We start from the raw sequence: 12874 nt of genomic DNA, 5'->3' as shown, positions 1-12874 counted from the left end.
CATTTTGGAACGAACTGTTTGCTCCTTTGATTCAATTCCTGATCCAAACTGACAAAAGACTTTCTTTCTTTCTTTCTTTCTTTCTTTCTTTCTTTCTTTCTTTCTTTCTTTCTTTCTTTCTTTCTTTCTTTCTTTCTTTCTTTCTTTCTTTCTTTCTTTCATGGTGGGGGATACTTTGGTAGCCAAAACATCTCTGGAAACTATGAGAAGAAGTATATCCATAGAAGGAATCTTTGGATACTACCAGGCAGCATGAAAGCCCTGGGAATTCAAAGATCAAGGCTGGAAGAGCTGAATTTATGGTGAAGGCAATAATAGAAATTCCTTTACTTCTTTACTTAGACAGCTTTTCAGAGAATGCACTGGCAATGTGACTGTGTTCAGGAAGCCTCGGAACTGCCCAACTGAGAAAAAAAGGTGTGAGTGGGGCAAGAATTTGTGCTGAGTATCCTGAGATGGTGGTAGGGAAAGGAGACTGGGTTTTGATCTGGATCCTATTTTGGTTGTAAGCTTTTTCTGCTAAGGAATTCTGCTCCTCAGATTGGAATAGATTGGAAATTGACTTTCTCCAAAGGTGATTTTTTTTAACTCCATGAAGTTTTGTCGTTAATAACTTTGATTTTCTTAAAAAAAAAAAAAAAAAGCCTTCACATTAAATGATTTTTAAAGGCTATGGGAAGCCATTTTTAGTTATGTAGTCTTCTCATGAGAGAAACTGTCAACCCCACCCAGTTCAGGATTTCTGGCAATAAATGCAGGGTTTCAAGGGTATGGGGCTTCATTCATTTTATAGTCAAACATTGAGGAAGTCTTTGTTGCTTAATCTTAATATATTAGATTCACTGTTACTAACCACTCCCTTCCTTTCCGGGGGGAGGGGGGGTGAAAAGGAAGAAATGTAGACCATTAGGTCAAATGTTTCTTCAGGCCAAATGAACAATTGCATTAAAGGACACTAAAAGGTAGATACAAAGAATTCTTTTTGGAACAAATATTCATTTCAAATAGGACCAGGGATCGTGGAATCCTTAGCCTTCCCCTCGCATGGATGGGCATCTGGCCGTGAGTGAGGAGATTGACTGTCACTGTGTTTTCCCACTAAGAGCAGTTGGTTTTGTGAAACCCACTTAATTGTTCTGGATTTCGCTGAATTGGTAAGATGTCAGTCAAATAGGATTATTGATAAGATCTTCCTTTAGCTATAGTTGTTTTAAGTGTATTTCTTTTCTTCCCAAAGATTAGAGACTACTTGCTCCAAGGAACAGAGCAATGGCCAGGAATAGATAGGTGAATGACAATTTGTTTCTTGATGCATCCTCCAAGTGAAACATAAGGTTCTAATGCCATAGAACTTCAGTGCTGGAGGGAGCCTAGCGATCATTTGGTTTTTCTATCCACACATATTGATGGGAGAACTGAAGTAGCATTATTTGACTTGCTACAGACAGGAAGTTCTTTCCATCTTTCACGTAAAGGTATTTAACAGTCTACTCCTTTAAGTAGTGTTTTTCTTTGTCACAAGTATATTTTCATTTTCGTGGGGATGAGCATTTCCTCTCCACTTGACTATAGGATCCATGAGAATGGCATTTATCAGTCTTTGCAGCACATGCAGAGTATCTGGTGGTAATCTTAGATGAATCAGTTGTTTGCCTTCAAAAGTTAAGTTTCTTGTGCTCACTTTCTTGTGCTAGAAATGAGAAATTATTCTAAATAAAGTTATTAACTATAGGCAGGAAACATACAATTTTCCCTGTGACTGTTAGTAAGATATTAGGAGTTGTCAAAGACTGAACATACTCTTCAGAAAAAAAAATGCACACATATGTACAAACGTATGAAATTGTCATGTTGTTTATAGGCTTTTCGATCCTGTTGCTCTGTAGTGGCCTCTTAACCATGGGTCATGAACACCATGTCTATATCACTGTTCAGTTAAAATCCATTCTGTCTATGATTCTCGCATTTAAACTAGTGGAATAAATGAATCATCATACCTTGGATTCATTTATTTCAGAAGGAATCAGCTTATAGATTTTACAAGAATGTATTGCTAGAACAAGAGTAAGCTTTCGAGAGTCTGAATTAGAACAAGGTGATAGGACTACAAATTGCTAACAGAAGAGTTAGAAGCAGTGCTTATGGTGGATTGGGTCGAAGAATACAGTTAAGATCTAGAGGTAAATGCTATCATCTAGGAAAGTTGGGGCTGGTTAAGGAAGTACAGAGCAGGCCTCCTCTGAAAGGCATGTGTGAAGCAACCTACTCACTCCACTATCCAAGGGAGAAAAAAAAAATAAGAATTCCTGTTCAAAATAATTATAAACTATGAACAATCTTTAAAATCACATGCCTGAGTGTTGCTAGTTTAGAAGAAAAACAGTGAAGTTCTCAAATATGTTGCCAAATTATTAGTGTTTAACTTTCATCAGTTTGCAGCCTGCAGAGCTAGCATCCATTTACGATTCTGAAATCCTGAGAGTGTATTAGTTTTAGGTGTTAAGATGCAGGCTCTAGACCTAATCTCCACCCCCACCCCCACCCCCACCCCTTGGCTTTAGTTGATGCTCCCGTGGAAACAAAAATGACTTTGCTTAGTTTGGCAGAAATGCAAGAAAGATAAGTTGTTTGGGGAAGAGGGAACCTGTTCCAATCCCTGTCCCAAGGTCTTTACAAAATGTGTGCGTCAGCCTGAGAAATTTTCATGTGTAATGCCTAAATCTAATTATTTAGTTTGGCTACAAAGGATTGGCAAAGCATGCTTTAATCGTTTTTGATGCTAACATTGTTACAAGGCAACATTAAGTCATTTCAAAATGATAATACTTCAGGTTAGTCACTATTTTTGCAGCTGTTTTTTCTTGTCACATTTGTTTGAAACTAAACCCAACAGAATTGGTATGGTAAAAGAAAATAAAGCACAAGCCTACATCAACTTTATATTTCTTTTCTTCACTGTAAAAGTGAAAACAAAAAAATGAGGTGCAAGGTTCTTAAATGTCTTCCTCCTCTCAATTGGCATTGCCGTAATTCAGGACTTACCATCTTTCAGAATTTTCTGGGTACTTTTCCTGCCCGCACCTTTCCTGATTCTTATTCATCCTGAACACTGCAGCTAGGCTTATCCTTCTAACATTTAGCTATAGTCTTTGTCACCTTTCTGCATAAAATATCTTAGAGGCTTCCAGTTACATAGATAACCAAACTCCCCAGTCTGCCATCTTAGGTCCTGATTATCTGGAGGCTGTCTTTATGCACAGCCTCTGTCTCACTGCCCTCACACATTCTGTGTGTGCCAGCACACTGAACTACTTCAATTCTACAAATATTTATGAAGTACTTAATTTGTCTCAGACGTCGAGCTAGGCGTTGGGGATTCAAAGATGAGTAGGACACGGTCTTTGCTGTAAAGAAGTTCACGCTCCAGAGTAAGAGAAATATTAAAAATACAGTGTGTGAGTGCAACATACGGTGAGTGATATGTGCCCTTGCACATTCAAGTGTTCCTGCGCCTGGAATAAACTTTCTTTTACATTATTCCTGTAAAGTTTCCTTCAGTCCTTTAAGACTATTCTTCAACTTTTTGCTAGGTGATATGTTACTATTTCTTGAAAAGATTTGTTAATGTTTTGTGTATACTTCTATTAGAATTTATTTCACTTATTTTGTGTTTTATGTACATATATATATAATTAGTATATTGATCTATGAGACACTTGAAGGCAGGACTCAAGTCATCTCACAAATTTAACTAGATGCTCAATACCTGACATGTACTAGATGCTTATAAATACTTGGGGACTGAATAGCTTTTTAATACTATTCCAATATTATAAAAAGTAGAGATGTTCTAATAAGCCAGGTTTAATGGAAAATGCGATAATATTTTTCTTTCATAGAACTTATTTGGCCCAAACTGGGGTTTAATAATTATGTTCAAAATAACAGCTGAAATTTATTGAACTTTTCCTGTCTCCAAGGCAGTGTTCTAAGAACTGTATATAAATTACCCACTTTACATCATGAGAATTATATAAGTTGGGAATGACTTCCTTTTTATATATTTTGTGTAGAGTTTAAAAAATATATCATCATCATTACAATAGCCGATAGTTATAAAGCACTTACTGTGTGCCAGGCAGTATTCTAATTCTTCGTATATTAACTCATTTATTTCTCACACCTACTCAATTTATTATGTAGTTTCTAGTATTACTCCCATCTTATAGATGAGAAAACTAAGGCATAGAGAAGTTAAATTTCTTGTCCTAGATCGCACAGCCAGTGGTTCCAGACCACCTGAATAGGATATGATCCAGGTGATCTGGACCAAAGGCCCACTCTTACTCATTAGGCTAAGCCACGTTTCATTTTGTAATTAACATTGAAATGCATGGTTCAAAATAGTTGATCATTATCCATGGGCTTTGAAATAATAAGGATTTATATTATATAACCGACTTTCCTCTATTAACTGGGTCAATATATACTCTTGGAAATTCCCCTACATACTTTCCATTGTGCTCATCTCATTCTTTGTTAAACAAGGGGAAATCCTAAGGCAGATACAGAACTGCTTCATTGAATACAGTCTTGTGTGAAGTGTTTTCTCTTGTTAAGGCTTTGGATCATATCTGTCTTATCTATTCTCTCAGTTCTATGCTTCTCTCTTCAGTTCTACTTACAATCAGTATGGATTGTTTTTTGGATATTAGCCCACAAAAATAGGCTTATTGAATTTAGTGATGCTAAAATACAATACTCCATTATGTCCCTGGTCTGAAAACCTATTAAAGTTACATTTAGCTTAATAGAAAAATAATTAGTATAGAGTTCAGACTTCAGCCATTATACACAAAACATGATTCATAAATATTAATAAGGCATTTATGTTTGGTAAAGCTATATTCACTTGAGAATTCAGATAGTATCATATCTTCTTCAGCATGCAGCCTTTAGGTTTATCAAAACTAAGGCAAAATCTATCTTAGTGACTAAGGAAAATAACATTTAACCACTGTAAGAAAAAAAAGAGTGAAGAGATTTCTCAAAAATAAGAAATAATAATAAAACCCACATTTGATAGATGGAATGTATAGACTTTAAATTTAAGGGACTGAAATATTTACTTTACAGAAGTTGAAACTCTAATGATACATTTTAGAAATATCTTGATGACTGTTTCTAGGACATTATCTATTTTATCTTTCTCATCAGTTTACAATGAATTACTTGAGAATAATTATTATTATTTTTTAAATTATTATTATTTATACCTACAGCACCTGGTCTTCCTAGGTGGTCTCCCATCCAAGTACTGACCAGGCCCAACCCTGCTTAGCTTCCAAGATCAGACATCAGGTTTGTTCAGGGTGGCATGGCCATAGACCATGGACTGTGGCTCTGCTGGGGTATGAACCCAGGACCTTTTAGGTGTAAAACAGATGTACTAACCACTACACTATGGAACCACGTCAAATTATTTAGTTTTAATGTCCAGTAACATTTAATAGGCATTAATAGTGATGAACAATATTATCTTATTAGTATTTATTACTCTAGAGTTGTGAAAATAAGAGATTATAAGTACTTGAGATAAAATCTGTTGAAAAGATTTAGGTTCCTGTAAACCCAGACCTAAACTTAAATAAGAGTCTGTTTATATCACATTTATAAATAAAATAATTAATTAGACCTATAGACAAGTATCAAAGAGAGATGGAGTCTAGAACTGAGGTTGTATTATCAGCTTTGCCATCACATAATTTTGTGACTTTAGAACATGTAGTTCACCTTACTGGAATTAAATACTTTCATTTGTAAAATCGTAAATTTGCATTAATTGATTTTCAAGGTCACTTCCCACTTTACAATTCTGATTCCATTACTGGTTCAGGATCATATGTCTCTTTCAGGATCCATTTTCTTTAGATTTCGCTTTTGTTTATATCTTCCTCAATATATTAAATAGGTACAGTGTAATTCTCTAAACATAGGCATCAATTCTAACACTACCAAAAGTAAGAGGAAAAGGAATCCTATGAGATTTACCACATACTTAATTTGAGGGTTACTTTTCATGTATTTAATTAGTTTGCAAATATTACTGTAGTTATTTTATAATTTAACTGGTTAATTTGTAACTTAAGAGGGTGAACACAGGGCTGTAAAGTATTTCACATTTAATTTCTCTGTATTAACATGTAGTATATGTGTTATACTCATTTTAACGTTATGCATTTTTCACACATTAAGATAAATATTGTATCAATAAAATACAAATACAGTAAATTACACCTATTTCTAAATGGGTATGTGCTAAAATTGTATTTTGTTTGCATATATCTAAATCAGAGCTTTTATGTTATATATATGCATTTACAAAGTGGGAAGATAACATGTTTTGCAGTAAATAAATGTTTTGCTTATTAAGAGTTTTTTTTTTTTTTTCACTCTATTTTTCTCTTACTTCCTCATAGACTTGCTACTTTCAAATAGCTGCATTCCCTTTTCGGGTTCATCGGAAGGACTGGATTTCCAAACCATTCTGTTAGATGAAGAGAGGGGCAGGCTGCTCCTGGGAGCCAAGGACCACGTCTTCCTCCTCAGTCTGCTTGACTTAAACAAAAATTTTAAGAAGGTCAGTTTATTTACATGTAGATGACTGGATCCATTTATTTTTGTGTATGCCCTTCTCCTTCTCTGTTTTGTGTTAAGTTACTCAGGGTCAAAAACAATAGGTCATTTATGTATAAAAAAAGAACATATTACCTCAGATATATGTATTAGATTTTTACGGATTTAAGTTCATATACATGTTCTTTGTCAAGAGTGAGTGAGTATAGTACTCTAACCTTTGAAAGTATGCAAGAAAGTCATGAAAAAGTAATCAATAGGTAGTACTACATTATACAGTAGGGATAAAAACCTCTGGATTGAAAAGCTGGCACAAGAGCTATTCATCAAGCATTAACATTCATAGTATACATAGCAATTATCATAAAAATTAATTTTTATTAACTTTCAATTAATAAATAAGCCTACTTTAAATTGATAGTGTGACTATGGTAGCATTTTAAAATGACATTGTTTTCTCTGCACTCTCATTTTATATCTGAACAGGTTTCTTCTATGGCTTAATCACGCTCAGATAGTGAATATTAAAACTATAGGCTCATTAAGAACAATCTTACCACTAAAAGCCAATACATACTAGTTATTCAAAACATAGAAGGCAATTGCTGTTGTATTTCACATTTTCGACGAAGACCATGATACCCAATGGAAAGGATGCCACACTTTAGAACTTATAATTATTATTGGCTTGTAGTTTAGCAAATGTCAATATCTATGAGAGCAAAAATAGACTAGAAGGGATTGAATGACTGCAAAACCATACTATATGAACTAGTCTGCATCTATGAGGCATCTTTGATTGTGTTTTTCTTCTTTTTCATTAGTATTCCAAAGAAATACTAGGAGTCATTGCAAGGTTTCGGGTTAATGGTTCCCTCTATTGAGTTAACAGACAATTCCTCCCATTCAAAAACAGTCATTTATAAGTCATGTTAGGACTGTGAAGCTTCATATACCATTCACCTGCAATGACCACTTTAACTTAACTCTGTAATTTTCTGATGCTTTTAATAACTAAATATCAGTTACTCAGTTATTTGATTATCGGCACTCAGGGCTGTAGTCTACATAGGGAAAATATTTATCTTCATATGTATTAATATTGCTTAATTAATATCTGCATCACAAAAAAATGTTTTGCTTTTAAATCATTTTAATTTTTAATTTTTCACATTTCTATCTGAGGTCCACCAAAGGCAAAGGTGCTATTTCTTATGAATGCTCATTCTTGATAAAGAAATAGTCTTTTAATGGAGATGCATGCATTTCATGTAATCTGTGTTTCTAGAAGAAAAATGGAGCTAAAATATTGCAGTAGCTGTTCTTGACTTGTTTTAATCCAAACACACTTACAAAAATGTTTAATTATCTTATTTTAAAAAAATTATTATTCTATAGCCTGGATGTTGTTTATAGTAAAGTGAAATAAATAGTTGATTATGTGTTAGAATTTAAAAGCTTGCCCCATTCTGCCATTATTGCTCCATTCCATTTATTTTTAAGGGTGTATTTTTTTTTCTTTAGGATATTTTTCAAGGACTTGTATTTCTAGGAGAGCCTATTGATGGTATCAACAACATCTCAGTTATCAGTAAATATCTTAGCAGGGGAAGAATCTTTTTATTAAAAAGTCCAAAAAAAATCTTAGTCAGTTTTGTTGTATTGCTTTAAGAGTTACTACATAGCTAACAACATTTCCCCAAAATATGTCCTATTTTAGTATAATAGCAAACAGCAATTCATACTTTTAAGGGAATTTGTTCTTGTGCTGTTCTCTGCTTTCAGGGGTTGGAAGAAAAAGTCCATTTATCTGAACCGAGTGAATTAGATCATTGCTTAAAATAAGTTCTGATAGCACAACTTCCTTCTGTAACTATTTTAAGCAAATCTCTCTTTGGCTATATTCCATGTTTGAAATGTGCTAATATTTAATAAGATAAATATTTATAAAATATTGATTTCCCTTATAATGTTATTGAAATAATGGTTATTTGAACACATCATAAAATTAGTGTCTGTACTAGAGATTTTCTGCCTAACTGATATTTCTTTATATCTTTATAACATGTATAATTCATAAAGGGGTTATGTATATAAAGGTATGAATTTATGTTTATGTAGGTACCCACCTTTAAAATTTATATAAATTACTCCAGTGTTAAAAGGCACTCCACAGCAGCAAGTAAGTGTCAGATGTAGTACTTTAGCAGTGTTTAGACCTTCGTGGTTTTCATTGGCTCAAAGCCCCTCGGCAAAAATCCAGACTCCTCTGTGGAAGAAACCACACATGTTGGGACTCCATGGGCCTGAAGGATGTCCTTTGTACCCTTAAGAGTGAAAGCAATACACATCACATAATTGAGTTATGAGTGACTGATTGGGAATTTTTTCCTCCTGGAAATTAAAAAAAAAAATGTATAGAATATATTCAATTGAAGTATCAAAATTTAAGATATGTTTACTTTAAGTTTTTGTACAGAAAAAACTGTGCCTATTGAAAAATAGCCATTATCATTTCATATTGGCCACAAGCCCTTAGTGGGGACTAACCAGAAATTATAGCAAAATCATGTATAAAACTAATTCAATGATAAATGTTTAATAATATTATTATCTTTACTCTGTTCAGAATAGTTTTTGAGTCTTCTAAAGTGAATGCTGCAGGTATATGCTTAATAAACTTGAATGAGTAAATGACTACAGGGAAAGAAAGTCAAAAGCAGACCTTTGGGCATTTTCACAATCTAGGAAGTAAAAATTAAGTAGACTTAGTTGTTTTGTTTTGTTTTATTTATTTGTTTTAACTCTGACAGGTAAGAGGGATAAGATTCTGATCTTTTCTTTTTCGTTTTCTTTTTTTGTTTTTTTGGAGGGGATGGACTATTTCAATGGGGACTTAATAGATTTAACGGAAAGTATAAGTGCACATCATGGGGAATGTGATACTTTGCAATTTAAGAAGCTTTAAAATTTGCTCCTAAGGGCTCTTTTTAATTAAAAAATACCCTGTGTATTTCTCTCTGGAACAAGTTTGGGACAAATAGGCACATTGATTCAACATTTCCTTCCACCAACACTAGACCAAAATAGAGCCATCAGAATCAACTAGAAATGATCCCATTCCAAGGGAAGTACATGGATATGGAACTGTATTTACCAATCCCGACTGTTTTCTGGTAGGTTGGGTTCCCCCGGAAGCCAACCATGAGATGAAGATTAGTTTATAGAATATTTGTAAGGTAGTATTCTTGGGATCAACACGTTTAAGAGGGTCACTAAGGAAGGAGAATTAGACAAAGGGAGAACTGAGCTGATGCAGTTCCAACAAAAACCTTAGCTGACAGGACAAGCTGATAAAGTGACAAACATTTCAATATTTTTCTCTAGTGTAAGTGATAATAGCATTATTTAGTTGGATTTATCTTGTAAAAGGGAATCTCCATTTTCTTCCTATCTAATCTATTTACCATGACCATCAACATTATCTCCTGAAAAAAATAGAAATCTTATATTTCTTTTATGTTTATACACTTCTGGCAGTTCTTGATTTCTGAGGAACTTGAATGAACTCCAGATTTCTGTTGACTCCTAAAGCTCTTCTCGATGCATTTTTATCCTATGTTTTTATCCATCATTCATTGCTCCCTCATTTGTAGTTTACGGAGATGGTAATATCACTTGCTTAATGATGTTGTCAAGGACCCAGTTCTTTCTGTGTCTTCTGTCTGCCACTCTTGGTGTTGGCATTATTCTTAGGTTGGTAGCAAGATGGCAGAACACTTTCATGGATCACATATACCAAGGAAATGTAGAAGGACAGAAGACCATTACTTTTTACATCTCTTAGGAGCAAGAAAACCTTTTGCAGAATGCTAGTTCTCATTTAATTGGCTAGAAACATGTAAATTCCAATTCTTAAACTTGAAAGAGGGGTAGAGAACTACAATTTGCTTGCATCCATCAATTACTATAGGTGGAAGAAACATTCAGGAATCAATCATATTAATTACTACACTTACAGAGAAGACATAGAAAACAAACTTTCTGAAAGATGAAGTTTACTTAGGAAACTGATATATATATATATATATATATTTTTTCCTTTCCATTAATGTAAGTTACCTGATGCAAACATAAAAGTTTTCTCTGCCAAAAAAATAAGAGTGCACGCTGTCTATTTGAAGAGAATTACCGAGATAGCTAATTTTATAAGAAAATTATCTGTAAGGATCTTTTTTTTTTTTCAGGAGATAGCCTTGGAAAGTGTTCATTACAAGTAAAAGTCCTTGAAATATTTTATTTTTCTCCATTCTGCATGGCAAAAATAAAAATAAAAATCTGCTGACCTTTACAAATACTTATCTTGCTTATGTAAGAATTTATTTGCTTCTATAAAAGCTCTCTGTGATTTTTTATTTGATATGCTTTATGAAATCTAGTCTTCTGCAAATTTCTTCAAATTTACTGATACTCTTTAAATTCTCTCCACTTGATACTGTAACTGTTGTTGGCTAGTGACATTCTCGGCAGGGAGTAGGATTACAATTTGACTCAAAGAATCAAAGACTACATCGTGATTTTATTATTAGTATCTAGCAACTATCTATTAAATATTTAATATACAAAGAACATATCTTAAACAATCAAATAACTAAATATGACTTAAGCATTATTGATTATATTTCCTAGCAGAATTCTAGGAATTGTTGTTAATTACCCAATTAAGCATTTTAATTAACTGGTTTATTAAAAATAGCTTGTATTCACATTTGGAACTTGAGGTTTATTAGAGTCATTTCTCCCCTCTATATGTATATTTCCTATAGTTTAAGTTAAAAAAAATAAATAAAAATAAAAACTAGATTTCCCTGCTCTCACTTTAACATACTACCCTATCTCTAGAGTCAGAAGGAGTATATATAAAAATAATTTTAATCACCCTTGAGAAATGTGTTCAGTTTTAGATAGACATTTACATTTATTTATCATTCATTTATAAGCAATACATTAAAAACCTATTCCAGGTAGACATCATAATAATGAAAGTGTTTGCCATTTGTACAATATGGTTTAAAGATCTAAGATTTTTGAAAAAATGTTTCCAAACTACACGCTGTCACTGTGACTACAAGTGAACATTTTCCACCTCAGCCACCCTTAAGTAGTTCTAGCAATCATTCACATAAAATCCAGAGTCCTCTCTATGTAAACTTCAGGAGTAATATATACAAGCTGAAAATCTCTCCCTCTTTCTTTCTTTCTTTTTTCAATGGAGTCATAGTTGATGTAAAAAATGTCCAGTACTCTCTATTTGGTTATGTTAGTTAGTTGAGCTTCTGAGTTAGTTGAGCTTCTGAGTTAATGAACAGTTGGGACCCTTCCATCTGAAAATATCACTCATTTTGGAAGCAGTTCAAACTGTGCATGGGCAGAGTGAGTTTCTAAATCAGCATGCAAGCAGACAGGTCACAAAGGGAATAATTTATTAAACTAAGCACTACTTTTATATCCATTTTATTAAAGCATTTGTTTCTTTTTTTCTTCTCTCTTTATTTTCAAGTGGGCTATAGAAGCAGAAGAGTAGACAGACCAATGAGAAATAAACTTACTTGGAGACTATGATTATTACTTATTTCACCTACTAATCTAATAGCAATTGGTATGTCAACTCACAAATTATAATAATAAACAACTTTATTTTACCTCCTGCATTCCCTTTTAATCTACTTTGTGAGACCAGTTTTTCTCCTGGACATGTTCAATAATGCCAGCAGGCCACAAGGCTTTCGAGGTTACTTTTAGGTACAAACCATTGTTATCTAGCAATTAAAAGGTCCAATCTAATGTAATAAAATCCTCAAACTCATTTAAAATCAAACTTCTGTTCCCTCTACCTGTCTCCACTTGGGTATGCCATGTAAGGGTAGGTCTCAGAGTAGGGAGACGTTCAGGGGCTTCTTCTCTCTTGTCCCTACCTAGCACTCGTCCTTGTTCCTAAGATTATTAAAAACAGTGTATGATCCTTCTTGAGTCAAATCAAGAGAAGTGAAAAATGGAGCGGTTTAGAGAAGTCTCTACTCAACTGTCATTGTCAGAGGGACTTCTCAACTCTCTGGCCTTGTCAGATGTTTGAGTGACATTTTTCCATAGGCACTATTGTGAGATTTTGGAATTTCGTCTTTCTGGAGTTCTTCCTCTTACTGTTCTCTGGATTAGCATGACTGTATTTCTCCTCTGA

At 33.6% G+C, this 12874-nt stretch overlaps 1 protein-coding gene and 1 pseudogene across 1 annotated transcript in view; one reads left to right on the top strand and one right to left on the bottom strand.

Annotated features, from left to right (window-relative positions):
• Positions 1-12874, top strand: part of SEMA3D (semaphorin 3D) — a 167859-nt gene that overhangs the window by 72481 nt on the left and 82504 nt on the right. Inside the window, exon 3 of the mRNA XM_016130733.2 lies at positions 6480-6640. Coding sequence (XP_015986219.2) covers positions 6480-6640 — 161 coding nt within the window. The remainder of the gene's footprint in view (positions 1-6479; positions 6641-12874) is intronic.
• LOC118611053 lies at positions 5274-5389 on the bottom strand (annotated as a pseudogene).

Source organism: Rousettus aegyptiacus, unplaced genomic scaffold (assembly GCF_014176215.1).
Source record: "Rousettus aegyptiacus isolate mRouAeg1 unplaced genomic scaffold, mRouAeg1.p scaffold_m13_p_13, whole genome shotgun sequence".
Taxonomy (NCBI): Eukaryota; Metazoa; Chordata; class Mammalia; order Chiroptera; family Pteropodidae; genus Rousettus; species Rousettus aegyptiacus.
The sequence above is the reverse complement of the archived record's forward strand: the minus strand, read 5'-3'. Positions and strand labels throughout refer to the sequence as shown.